Source organism: Chrysochloris asiatica, unplaced genomic scaffold, assembly GCF_000296735.1.
Source record: "Chrysochloris asiatica unplaced genomic scaffold, ChrAsi1.0 scaffold00036, whole genome shotgun sequence".
Classification (NCBI taxonomy): domain Eukaryota; kingdom Metazoa; phylum Chordata; class Mammalia; order Afrosoricida; family Chrysochloridae; genus Chrysochloris; species Chrysochloris asiatica.
The window spans coordinates 10234330-10248697 of record NW_006408554.1 but is presented as its reverse complement, the minus strand read 5'-3'; the positions used below and the strand labels follow the sequence as shown (position 1 = coordinate 10248697).

General features: G+C 36.8%; 1 protein-coding gene across 1 annotated transcript in view; it reads left to right on the top strand.

The window, feature by feature from the left end:
- PREX2 (phosphatidylinositol-3,4,5-trisphosphate-dependent Rac exchange factor 2) overlaps positions 1 to 14368 on the top strand; it is a 482194-nt gene that overhangs the window by 257188 nt on the left and 210638 nt on the right. Inside the window, exons 21-23 of the mRNA XM_006860035.1 lie at positions 398 to 515; positions 5773 to 5957; positions 9741 to 9902. Of these exons, the coding sequence (XP_006860097.1) occupies positions 398 to 515; positions 5773 to 5957; positions 9741 to 9902 (465 nt within the window). The remainder of the gene's footprint in view (positions 1 to 397; positions 516 to 5772; positions 5958 to 9740; positions 9903 to 14368) is intronic.

Sequence of the window (14368 nt, the reverse complement as noted above, 5' to 3'; positions counted from 1 at the left end):
CGAGGGTGTAAATCTTTACGGGAGTAGAAAGCCTCATCTTTCTCCCGCGGAGCGGCTGGTAGTTTCGAACCGCTGACCTTAAGGTTCGCAGCCCATATATATATATACATATATATAATTTGTAATTCATTTAAAAATTGACTTGAGGCACTTAAGACATTAGGAAAGTATATATGTATTTTAAAAACCATATCTTAGTTAAATAACATCATAGTCACTGATTTTCTATTCATTTTTTCAGTTGATCTTTTCTCCCTTTCAAATTTTCTTCTTTTTAAGCAAACTAGGAGAATAAGTATGAGGAAAAGTCTGCTTTTGAAACACGGTAAGAAACAAAACAAATACACATTTTTGGAAGTGCTAAAATGTCTGAACTTTTTCCTACCCTCATTTCCAGCAAGATTCTATACAATGGGTTTACAACAGCCTTGAGAGTGCTCAAGAAGACCTTCAGAAGTCTAACTCGAAACTACCTGGAGATGAAGCAGGAGATGCTTTTGACTGCAAAGTAGAAGGTAAGTTCTCCATCTGTCTTCTGATTTGTATTCATGTTCACTTGCCTGTTGTTGTTGTTGTAGTTTTCAGGTGATGCTGAGCTGGCTGTGAATCATAGCAACTCTACATCCAGCAGAAGGAAACTCTGAGCAGTCCTGTGCATCCTTCCATTTGTTGCTATGTTTGAGCCCATTGGTGCAGCCACTATATCACTCCATTCCTCTTTTTCACTGACCCTTCCTGATTAAATGTCCAAAGTATATGAGACAGTCTGGTCATTTTCACTTCTAAGGACATTCTGAATGTATTTCCTTTAAGACAGATTTATTCATTCTTCTGGCAGTCCGTATATATTTATTGTTCTTCACTACCATAATTCAAAGGCATCAGTTTTTCTCCAGTCATCCTTACCCCAGCTTTCACATGCATATGATGGAAAATACATTGGTTTGAATCAGGTGTACCTTAATCTTCAAATTGACATTTTGCTTTTGAACACTTTACAGAGGTCTGTCATTGATTTGCCTGATGCAATATATCATTTAGTTTCTTGACTGCTCCTTCCATGGGTATTGATTGTGGATCCAAGTAAAATGAAATCCTTTACGTCTTCAATATTTATCATCTTTTATCATGATGCTCCTTACTGGTGCATTTGTGTAGATGTTTGTTTTCTTTATTTTGAAGTGTAATCCATACTGAAGACAGTAGTCTTTGATGATCTTTATCTTCACCTTCAACAATCAGATTTGTGTCATCTACACGTTATAGGTTGTTGATGAGTGTGTCCCCAATTCTGATACTATGTTCTTCTTCAGACAGTGCATCTTTTTGGAGTATTTGCTCATCATACAGGTTGAATAAGTATGATGAAAGAATACAACCCTGGTGCACACCTTCCCTGATTTTAAACCACATATTATCCCTTTTATCTGTTCTAACAACTGCCGCTTGGTCAATGTACAAGTTCCTCATGAGCACAAATCAATGTGTTCTCTGGAATACCCATTCTTTGTAGTGTCATCCATAATTTATTGTGATCCATATAGTCAAATACCTTTGCATAGTCAATAAATAACAAGTAAAAACATTCAAGTATTCTCTGGTTTCGACCAAGATCCATCTGATGTCAGCAATGATATCCCTATTCTACATCCTCTTCTGAATCTGGCTTGAATTTCTGGCAGTTACCAGTCAGTGTACTGTTGCAACCATTTCTTATGTATCTTCAGGGTAATTTTATTTATATGTCATATTAATGATCTTCTGCATTTCATTGGACAACCTTTTTTTGGAATGGGTACAAATATATATATATTTCCTGTCAGTTGTCTATGTAGCTTTCTTCTAAATTTCTTGGCATAGATCAGTGAGCACTTCCAGCATTGCATCCACTGGTTGAAACATCTCAGTTGGTCTTCCATCAGTTCCGGAAGCTTTGCTTTTTGCTATTGCCTTTAGTACAGCTTGGGCTTCTTCCTTCCTTGCCTGTGCCTAGTCTCAGTTATTCATGTCCCTTTTTTTACATCTTTGTCACCATTTTCATATCAAATAAAACAAAAAGCAAACCTCTTGCAATCAAGCTGATTCCATCTTATGCAACCCCATATGTTAGAGGGTTGAATTACTTCATAGGGTTTTCTTGGCTGTAATCAGTATGGGGGCACATTGATTGCCAGACGTTTATTCCAAGACACCACTGGGTGCTATGTTGAGTTGATTTTAGCTCTTAATGATTCCTGTGACAGAATAGAACTGCATCTCAGGAGTCACTTATCTTTATGGAAGCAGTTGGCTAGGTCTGCCTCCATTAGATCTGCTGAGCAGGTTCAAACCTCCTACCTTTCAGTTAGCAGCCCAGTGCTTAACCAGTATTCCACCAAGACCAGTAGTCAAGGGCAGACTATTTGCTCCACCTAGGGACCTGTTTCATGACAACTACATACATAATAGCTAATTGCTAATATATAATGACGATATCTTATTTCTTGGGGGATTTTGTTAAGTGATATAGGAGGGAGCTACAAAAAGTAAGTAGAAAATGGAATGAATGAAAAGATAATGGAATTTTTCCACAACCTTTATGAAGTCCCCTCATATCTTATTTACTCAACACTGAGAAAGTATCTTAGGTAAGGGTTATTATCATCATCTTCCTTTTATAACTAAAGAAACAGAGGCATATAGAGGGTAAACGACTTGCCCAAACTAGTAAGTAGGATGGGGATGCTTTTGTATAATTTGTTCCCATGCTTTGAGTTTAAATGTTTGGAACTTTGCTATCCCAATATCATTCAGGAACGAGCAAATCTGCACCACCTGGGAGCGAGATGTTAGTGATGTTGATTATTTTTAAGTCAATTGTGACTCATGGTGACCCCATATGTCACAGAGTACAACTGCTCCATAGCGTTTTCTTCACTGTGTTCTGTACAGCTGCAGAGTGTAAGAATTGTAATCCATGGCACAGCTGGATGAGTTTGGATTGTCAACCTCTAGGTTAACAGTGGAGTAGAAACCATTGTAGTACCTAAGGTCCTGGGAGCAAGATAAAGATGCAGAATCTAAGCCTCACCTTAGATTCTGCATGTTTATCTAGCTTAGATCAGAAAACTATAATATCTGAGCTATGTGCCTGTTAACATTTGAGAAGTGGTATGCTAAAAGATCCATAGGGCCTTTCAAAATACATTCTTAATTTAGCAACTTTTACCATATTCTGACATTGGCGGTAATGAAGAGATAAACTAATGTGGAGATGAGACAGAGATAGAAAAAGTATAAGAGAGATTCTTATCTTTTCTGTTTTCTCAATCGAACAAACTAGCAAATAGCGTTAGTCTGTGGCCCTTTTCCAAGGCTAAGGACACTGAGGCAATTTACACTTGTGTCAAAGTTTGACAAATACCTTGCATTGTTGTTTTAAAGCTTTTCCACAGAAGCCCTCAAATCCTCTCTTGTTTTTCCTGTGTTTCCATTTATATTATTGGTGATCATCTCTAGACATTTTTATGGCACCATGAAACATTTCTTTCAAACAAGCACAGCTGGAGAATTCCCTAAACACACTGATCAAATAGGGGGGTACATAGGAAAAGTATTCAGTCCTCACTCCTGGAATGGTGCTTGGTTGAATCGTACCCAAATAATAGACAATATCAGAAACATCCCAACTGCTTTGGAACCATACAGTGGCTATAATCATTTTTTTCATATCAACACAAATCTCAGGACTCTTTCCAGAGACTTTTCTTCATCATTTGGAGTTAGTTTTTTTGTTTGTTTGTTTGTTTTCTTCTAATCCTCACTGGTGCTACATTGAAAGGTAGATGGATTGATATTATGCTCTGGAAATTGATTTCTAACTATTCTACAAATTAGTTATTTTAAACAAACTAATACTATATTTGCATATTTCATGTTTACTGTTGTGTTTCTCAAAGCAGTTCTTACTTAGAGATCTTAGGCTTTCTTCTTTTTAACCCATTTACTGATTATAGACCCAAAAGTTATAGGTGATATTCAGATGGAAATTTTCTTATAGTGAGCAATGAAGAATTTTCTCAATGAGCCATCTCTTGGTATGATCTCTTGAGGAAAGACTAGGAAATTTCTCTGTCAAAAGAATGATTCTTAGATCACCTTTCTGTTTCTTCAATATGAAAAATCTAAAAAAAATTTTGTTTTGTTTTAGGAAAATACTTTTGCAACATGTAAGGCAATATTAGAAACCCTGACTTTAAATCATGCCTGCTTTTAATTAAAAAAAAAAAAATGCTAGAGCAAAATTATGTTTGTAGTGCTTATTTTGGCATAAATATGCTTGTACAGTGCTGTGGGTTAATGCGCTGGAATGCAAAGTCAGCAGTTCCAGCTCACTAGCCACTCCTTGGAAACCCTACACAGGATCACTATGGGTTGGGACCAATTTGACAGCACTTAACAAGGAGCTCTGGTAGCGTAGTGGTTACAAATCGGGCTGCGAACCTTAAGGTCAGCAGTTCGAAACTACCAGCTGCTCCGCGGGAGAAAGATGAGGCTTTCTACTCCCGTAAGGATTTACAGCCTCGGAAACCCTGTACAGGGTCGCTATGGGTTGGAACCGACTCGACGGCACTTAACAACAACAATAACAACAACATCCTGGTGTGGCACTGTGGGTTAATGTGCTAGATTGCGAAGTCAGCTTGAACCATACCATTGGTGATTCAAGCCCACCAGCTGTTCCTCAGAAATCCTATACAGGGTCATTATGGGTCGGAACAGGCTCGATGACACTTAACAACAACAAAATGGCATGCATGGAATCCTGGTATGGTGCTGTAGGATAAGCCTTGGACTGAAAGGTATCACAAGGTCGGCAGTTCACACTCACCAGCTGCTCCTCAGAAACCCTATACTATGTCACTATGAGTCAGAAACGGAGTCGTGGTGTGGTGCTGTAAAGATAATGCGCTGGACTGTAAGGTTGGTTTGGACCATGATTCAGTGTTTCAAATTTACCAGCCTCTCCTCTGAAACCTTGTACAGGTTCGCTATAGGTTAGAACCAACTCGATGGCACTTAACAACAAGAGAACTGACTTGACATTACTTAACAGCAACAAAATGGCATAGATATGATCCACAGATGAAAGTAGGTGTGCAAAGAAAAGACTAGCTGTTGCTGCCAAGTGCCATGAAGTCAATTCTGACGCATAGCGACCCTATATAGGGTTTCCGAGGAGCAGCTCATGGGTTTGAATGCTGGTGTTGTGGTTGCAATCTAGTGTTGATCTTACAGCACTATAAATAAGCTAGAGTTTAAAAAATTAACCACAATTACTCAAATTTGCCAGAAAAGTTTTTCTAATTAGCCAACCTTAACCAAATTCCACTGAAGAATATTATTTTCCAAAACATTGGAATTGTACTAAAAATATTAAAATTGTAACAAGAATAGATGCTTTCCTTTACCACATCAGATTTAGTAGTCTTTTAAATAACTCTAAAATTAATTGAAGGAGCCCTGGTGGTGTAGGGAGTTAACTGTTGGGCTGCTGATTGCAAGGTCAGCAATTCAAACCTACCACCAGGTTCCTTGGGAGCACGATGAGGCTGGCTGCTCCTATGAAGATTTACAGATGCGGAAAGAAACCCAAAGGAGCATTCTCTGTCCTGAAGGGTCGCTATGAGTTGGAATCAACTCAACGGCAGTGGGTTTGAAATTTAATTGAAGAGAATCAATGATTTGAACAGAAGAATGAATAAACTGAAGTTAAAATTGCCTTTAACCCAGAGGTAATTGACAAGTTCAACACCATGGCCATCATTGAAGGGAAGAAGGAACATGTGAGCTTGACTGTGGACAATGTGCACCTGGAATATGGGGTCGTGTACGAATACGATAGCACAGCTGGGATCAAGTGCAACATGGTGGAGAAGATGATTGAGCCCAAAGGTTTCTTCAGCTTAACTGCAAAGGTATGAATGATCCTAGAAAGAAACAAGTTCTTTATTCTAAATACTGCCTCTCTGATCTTCAGTTTTTAATATATAAAGAACTGTGCTTGTTATAATAGTCAGCTCATGAAACTTTTTATATTTTCCCTCCACATTAGTAGGTATACAATATTCCTTTTTAAAATCTCTTGGAAGACAGGGTTAAGTTAGATGGGACTCTTGCCTAGGTGAGTGTTAGTTGAAATGGCAAAAGCTTTACCACTTTTACTGTTTATTATGTTTATCCTTTAAGTATTATGAATACCTCAGATTAATTTCATATCAGGTGGTGTTTTATTGGTGGTGGGGCTTTATTTTCTAAGGTATATAATCCTCTGCAGAGGATTGTGAAATATCCAGAAAATCTCATGTTTGCACATCTTATGTTAATTTCATCAGACTTCTAGGAAGGCTAGAGATCAGGTTGTGAATAGATCCTTAAATAGATTTCTATCATTCTTGTTTGGAAAAGACATCATCGGAAGGTACTTAGGCTGGAAGCAAGATGGGAGGGGGTGAAGGAAGTCTTCATCCAAATGGGAAAAACAAATGTTAATAAAGAGACGACAGCATGCTCATGTTTCATGGCTCTTTCACAGGTACATCCATCAACCACTTACTGTCACCTCAGTTCTGTGCCTTAGGGTCTTGTCCTATTCTATATCATCCTATGAGAATTCAGATATTACAAGTCAAAAAATGAGATACAGCTTCCTAACCTTTATTTCTTCAGTTCAATTCTTTTTTGCAAGTGTATATACGCCATAGATTTAGCATTTAGAATATTTTTTTTGTTATAATTTTTGTGTGACTAAGTAACATAGAGATAAACTGTAGTAATTATTTTACTTTATTTTTTAACTTTTCATTTTATAGAAATATCATCCTAGTGATACTGTACAACTTTATGTGTGAAGAGGCTTCAAACATTTGTGGGAAAATGGGATTAAAAGATAATAGAATTTTCCCATGAACAAGGACATAGCCATGGAGGGCTAGACCTGATAATGAAGCATCCAGCTGATATGAAGTGAGGGGAGATACACAAGAACACCCAAACTTTCAGATAGTACCTATTTGACTTAGCCTGAATGGCTTGATCAGAACTCAACTAGAGGAAGATAAAATTTTTGATAAAGGAAACAAGTGTAAATTGCTGCAATTTAATGAACTTGACCTATACTTATGAATTTAGTAGCTCAAAATACTGAGTGGGAAGGAGTCTTCATAACAAATATCCTTCCTCTCCCCTCTGTATACGGGGTAGATAGAGACAGGCAAATTGGACATTGGCTACCTAAAATGAGGGAGTGATAACGGCATGAAGTGAGTGGCTTACAAGTTTTCAAGAGGGAGTTTAGTTTAAGAGTGTGTGGAGAAAGACAGAGTCCCCGCTGAATAGTTTTCATCTTGTCTAGTCAGGTCTGATGAAAGAGAAGGGGATAAGATTCTTATGATTCAATAGTGAGTAATTGTTACCATGACTAATTGTGACTGTCACAAACTATAAAGGTAGAAGTTCTATAACAAAAAGGGGGGGATATTTAATCTTACAATCCAGGAGCAGAGGACCCTAGGACCATCAAGGGAGAAGAGGGTGAGCAGAATGTGGGACCCTATTCAGAGAGGCAGCAACACCAAGGATGGAGGCAGAGATGAGGACATGGAGAGATAGAGCAGTTGAGGACTCTAGACTCATGGAAAGAGAAAGGCTGTGTGCTGGTGGCTAGGAGGCAGGCTTGCAGAATGAGCCCTTTGGTTGCTTAAATTATTATAAATTCCTAGGTGTTTTTTGTTTTTGTGTACACCACCACCCCCAACCAAAAAAGAAAAAAAAAAAAAGACAGAGGGAATGGAAAGCAAATACTATTGAATGGTGATGCATGGAGAAGATTGTAATCATTGCAATGAAATGATGAGTGTAAAGCCGATGTTCTCCCATGTAAACTATCACTCAATTCACAATGAAAACCTAAGGGGATAAAAAGATAATGGAATTTCCCTCAAAACTTTCTGAAACCTCCTCATATCTATTGCTCTAAAATATATATTTTCAAAATGTAGCTCCCTTCCCAACTATACTGTTAAGGGGTTCTAGGGAAGTGCTTAAGGAGTCCACATGGAGCTGCGGGTTAAGCTTTGGGCTACTAATGCAGGGGTGCTACCTTCAAACCCACCAGTAGCTTTATAGAACAAAGGTGAGGCTTCTTCTCCCTTATAGGGGTACATTCTCAATAACCCTATGTAGGGTCGTTATGAGTCAGAATTGACTTAATGACTGAGTTTGATTTTTTGGTAATGTAAGTGTTTCAAATCAGGTTGTTGTTTTATCTCATTTCCCTATGTTAAGTTCCCCAAATTACATACTTAGTATATGTCTGATGAATATGTAAAATAGTACTTCAAATGTAATTTCCATTTTACACATGAAAAAAAGAAAGCCAAAAAAGTTAGAAATTTAGCCAAGATCACAGTACTGAAGATCAAGTCAACTGTAATTTCTAGAGTACTGATTAAACACATGTCACTCTACATTCTTCTGATTGTGAAATGGAGGTGATGAGGAAGCTCAAATAAATGTCACATCTATGCATTTTATATCTCACACACTATTATAAATGTGTCAGGAAAGAATGTGATTCTTGTAATCTTTGGATAATCATAAATGCTACATATCCATATATTGTTGTTGTTTTTAAGTATTATTGAGTCGACTCCAACTCACAGAGACCCTGTATAGAGTTTCTGAGGAGCAGTTGGTAGGTTTGAACCACCAACTTTGTGGTTAGCAGTCCAGTGCTTATCTTTTAGTGCCACACCTAGACTCCACATATCTATACATTGTGGAGTATGTTCCAGCACATCATGGCCCTATATAGGATTTCTGAGAAGCAGTCAGTGAGTTTGAACTGCTGATCTTGCTGTTCAAACAAACCTTGTGGTCCAGTACTTATCTTACAGCATCGTATTACTATTCAATTCATTTAAAATTCTCAGTGATCAACAATTTGCATATTCATATGTGTGCATACACACACACATTGTTGTTGTTAAGTGCCGTTGAGTTGATTCCGACCCATAGTGACCCTGTATAGGGTTTCCAAGGAGCAGCTGGTGAGCTTGAACTCCTGACCTTGCAGTTCAAACAGCTTTGCAGTCTGGCACATTAACCCACAGCGCCAGACCAGGACACACACATACACACCATCAAATTACCAAACAATTGGTACAAATATTCAAAATAGTCCAATGAATTGAAAACATCATCTGAGTATTTTTATCTTCTGCTTTTATCAGAGAGCTCAGACAATGCACGGAGGAAGATTTTGGAGTTTAGCAAGAGAGATTTTTCCCATGTATTCATTCCTTTATCTAACATCTTTAAAATGCATCTTTTGTGCTGGTATCTCAGTAGCTAGTGAGAATGATACTTGCTTTCTTTTGTTTTTGTTGTTATACTACCAAATTGACACACACAAAAAAGTGCTGGGCATCTTCTATTAAAATTTAGGAACATTGTTCCCATGCTGACTGTACACATTTACCCAGCAGAGAGTCTTTGAAGTCCACTAACCACTCTCCAGACGGCTTTTATAGCCAGCCGAAGGCCAAATAGGAGATGTCTACAGACAACTCAGTCACATTATTGCCAATGTTTTAATGAATATAGGAATGTACAGACTAAGGAAAGCCATCCTTCGCTGTTAAATTATGAAAATTTTGTGTGACTAATTATGAACTTTTAATTGTTTTTTGTTACTACAGATTCTTGAAGCCCTGGCTAAAAATGATGATCATTTTATACAAAGCTGTGCCAGCCTGAACTCATTAAATGAAGTGATTCCTACTGACCTTCAGAGTAAATTTAGTGCCATGTGCAGTGAAAAACTTGAGCACATCTGTCAGAGAATATCCAGCTATAAAAAGGTAAAGTATCTACAAATCCAATTCATGTAAAATAAAATTATTATTTAAACTATTATTATTTGAATGTAGACTTTAATTCAATTCTTAATGCTTAAATTGAGTGAATTAAAAAGGAAAACTGACAAAGTTAGGCTTGTCCAGTTATTTATTTATTTTTTAGAATAGTATAGTGACCAGTGACTGGAGGAGGCTATTATGTCTGGTAAGGTGGAGAGTCAGAGAAAAAGAGGAAGACCCTCAAAGAGATGGGTAGGCCAAGTGGCAGCATCGATGGACTCAAGCGTGGCAACAGTAGTGAGGTTGGCCCAGGATCAGGCAGTGTTTCATTCTGTTGTGCATAAAGTCGCTATGGGTCAGTACCGACTCAATGGCACCTAACAACATAGTGACCAGATTTCTTTGTTTGAAAAAATCACTTTTGGCAGCAGTTTAAAGACAGTGTTAGTGGGGGAAGAGTTAGAATGAGGAGGCTAGTATATTGTCTTTCCTACCTGTTCAGGTTCTGGTGTAGTGCTATAGGATAAGTACTAGACTGCTAAACAGAAGGTTGGTGATTCAAAGATATGTGTAGAAAATAAAAAATATATATAACTTTAGGATGATTTACTTATGGTGGATTAAGGAAGTCTCAGTCCTTGGTTTCTAACAACAATAGATATTGTGATAAAAATTAGTATATGCTGTGTGGTATTAGAATTGCACAGTACTGAGTTTCTCCCAAGATGTTGGGCATTATCAAAACCATCAGGCAAGTATTAAGGAAAATGGACCAATGAATATTCAGTGTTATTAGATGGTAAAAAAATCATCATCAAATTACAGAACATTCTTTTCAATACATTATTATTGTCTGAGCCTCAAAAGAACCATGTGTATTGACTCTTACTATCTTGCTTGTTTCTCAGGTAGGTTACAGTCACAAAACGGGTGAGTAGCACAGTATGAGTCTTATAGAAGCTGTCTCATTTGTTTTTATTTTTAATTTAGTTTTTTTATAAGGTCTTTTGTTTCTCTAGTTAGATTTATTCCTAAACATTTCATCCTTTGGGTGACTATTGTAAATGGTACTACTTTCCTAATTTCTTTTTCAGTGCTGTTTTTATTAGTATAGAGGAATCTAACTGATTTTTGTATGTAGATCTTGTATCCTACCACTTTGGTGAATCTTCCAATGAGTTCCAATAGTACTTTTGCTGAGTCTTTGGGGTTTTCTATGTATAGGATCATATCATCTTCAAATAGAATTTTACTTCTTCTTTGCCAATTTGGATGCCATTAATTTCCCTATCTTGTCTTATAGCTCTGGCTAAGACTTCCAACACAGTATTAAATAGGAGTGGTGATAAAGGGCATCCTTGTCTCGGTTCCTGTTCACGAAGGGAAGGCTTTCAGTTTTGCTCCATTGAGAGCGATGTTAGCTGTTAGTTTTGTATATATGCTCTTAATTATGTTGAGGAATCTCCCTTAAATTCCTACTTTGTTGAGTGTTTTTATCAGGAATGGATGTTGGATTTTGTCAAATGCCTTTTCTACATCAATTGATACGATCATGTAGTTCTTTTCCTTTTTTATTTATAAGGTAGATTACATTGATAATTTTTCTAATATTGAATCATCCTTGCATCCCTGATATGAATCCCACTTGGTTATGATATATTATATTTTTATGTGTTGTTGAATTCTTTGGCTAAGATGTTGTTGAGAAATTTTGCATCTGTGTTCATGAGGGATATTGTTCTGTAATTTTCTTTTTTAGTGATGTCCTTCCCTGGTTTTGGTATGAGGGTTAGTCTTGCTTCATAAAATGTTTTGAATATATAAAAGGAAGTTTGCCATCCTTTTATATATTCTGGAATAGTTTGAGTAGAATTAAGTGACAGCTCTTCTCTGAATGTTTAGTAAAATTCACCAGTGAAGCCATCTGGACCTGGATTTTTTTGGTTGGACATTTTTTGATGACCTGATCAATTTCTTCTTTTGTTATAGGTTTATTCAAATTTTCTACTTCACTCTGTGTATGTTTAAGTAGGTCATGTTTTTCTAGAAATGTATCTATCTCGTTCAGATTTTTTAATTTGTTGGAATGTAACTCTTCATAGTATTCTGTTATTATTCTTTTTATTTCCATTGGTTCTGTTGTGACATCACCCATGTGGTTTCTTATGTGTGTTATTTATGTCTTCTTCATTTCTTTCTTTAGGTTTGCTAATGGTTTGTTAATTTTATTTAATCGTTTCTAAGACCCAGCTTCTTGTTCTTTTGACTCTATAGTTTTTCTGTTTTCTATCTCATTTATTTCTGCTCTAATCTTTATTATTTATTTTCTTCTGGTAACTGTAGGTTTACTTTGCTTGTCTGTTTCTAATTATTGGAGATGTATTAATGTGTTGATTTTGGTTCTTTCTTCTTTTTGGATGTGTGTCTTTATTGCTATAAATTATCCTCTCAGCACTGTTTTTTGCTGTGTCCCAAAGGTTTTGGTATGTTGTACTTTAATTCTCATTTGTTTCTAGGAATTTTGTAATTTCATATTTTATTTGTTATACTACTCCGTAGCTTTTAAAAAGGAGGGTGTTATTCAGTTTCCATGTATTTGACTTTATTTGCTTAGTCTTCCTATTGTTGATTTCTAAGATGTTTTGTAGTATTTTGAGGTTTGTAAGTTTATGGAGGCTTGTTTTGTGACCTATCACATGGTCTATTCTGGAGAATGTTCCATGTATACTGGAAAAGAATGTGTATTGTGCCGTTGTTGGGTTGAATGCTCTGTACATTACTTCTGAGGTCAAGTTGGTTGATTGTATAATTTAGTTCCTCTGTGTCTTTGTCAAGTTTCTTTCTGGTTGTTGTTTCCTTTTTTAAAAGTGGTGTACTAAAATATCCCACTATTATTTTAGATTTGCCTATTTCTTTCTTCAATTCTACTGAAGCGACCTTATGCACAGCAGAATGAAACACTGCCTGATCCTGGGCCAACCTCACTACTGTTGCCATGCTTGAGTTAATCGATGCTGCAACTTGGCCAGTCCATCTTGTTGGGGGTCTTCCTCTTTTTCTCTGACCCTCCACCTGACCAAACATGATATCCTTCTCCAGTGATGGGTTCCTCCTGACAATATGGCCGAAGTATGAAAGATGAAGTTTGGACATCTTGGCCTACAAGGAGCACACTGGCTCTACTTCTTCTAAAATGGATCTATTGGTTCTTTTGGCAGCCCATGGCACTTTCAATATTCTCCTCCAACACCATAATTCAAAAGCATTAATTCTTCGACTGTCTTCCTTATTCACTGTCCTGCTTTTGCGTGCATATGAAGTTACTGAAAATATCATGGCTTGGGTCAGGTGCACCTTAGTCCTCAAGCTGACTTGATGGTTTGTGAGTTAATGTGATCCTGAAAGCTATACCACTGGTATTTTAAATACAGGTTTCAGATGAGCTTCCAGACGAAGACAGACTAGGAAGAAGGAGTGTTGAACTACTTCCAAATATTTAGTTACTGGAAACGTTATGAATTGCAGAGAAGCACTGTCAATGCTATTAGGGTTTGTTTAATTTATTTTCTGGCTCTTTCATTGGAAGTATAGATACTTATTATGGCTGCATCATCTTGTTCAATTGACCCTTTAATCATGAGATAATGTCCTTCTTTTGTTTCTTCTGCTGGTTATTGCCTTAGGGTTTATTTTATGAGAGATTTATATTACCACTCCTGCTCGTTTTTTATTGCAATTAGTGTGGTATATTTTTTACCCATCATTTAAGTTTTAATCTGTTTTTGTCTTTGTGTGTAAAGTATGTCTCTTGTAGACAGCATATTATCCATTCTGCCACTCTGTCTCTTGACTGGTGTGTGTACTCCGTTGACATTCAGTGTGATTATTAATAGATTTTAATTAATTGCTGTCATTATGTTTGCTTTTTGATGTGCTTCTAGTTTCTTTGTTCTGCTTGCCTCCTGTTTATTTTTAATTTATAAAGAAACTTCTAATTAAGTAGGATTTGTTTCACTTAAAAACTATACTTTTCTTCATCATTTCTTGAACATAAACATATTCAAAATAATTGGCTACCATTTTCACTAGATAGAGAAGCAAGGTTAGAAAAAATATTTTCAAGAACACCAGTTTCCATGACTCTGAGACCAAAAGTACTAGACAGTGCCTGGTTACCATTACCAACTGTCCAAATATGGATCACATTAAAGGGTTCCAGATAAAATGGTAGAAAATGTGGAATAAAAATCAAAATTAGTTAATTAAAAAAAAAAAAAAAAAAGGACTAGCTTTACTGATCAGAAAGAGACTGGATGAACCTATGACTATGGTGGCCCTTGACCACTCTTGAAGTCTGGAATGGAACTCACCCTCAGAGTCCAGTTTTTACCCAAACAGTGGATAGGTTAATGTGTGTTTGTGTGTGTGCAGGGGTGAGGGATGGGATGGGGATAGTACTAGCAGGGATG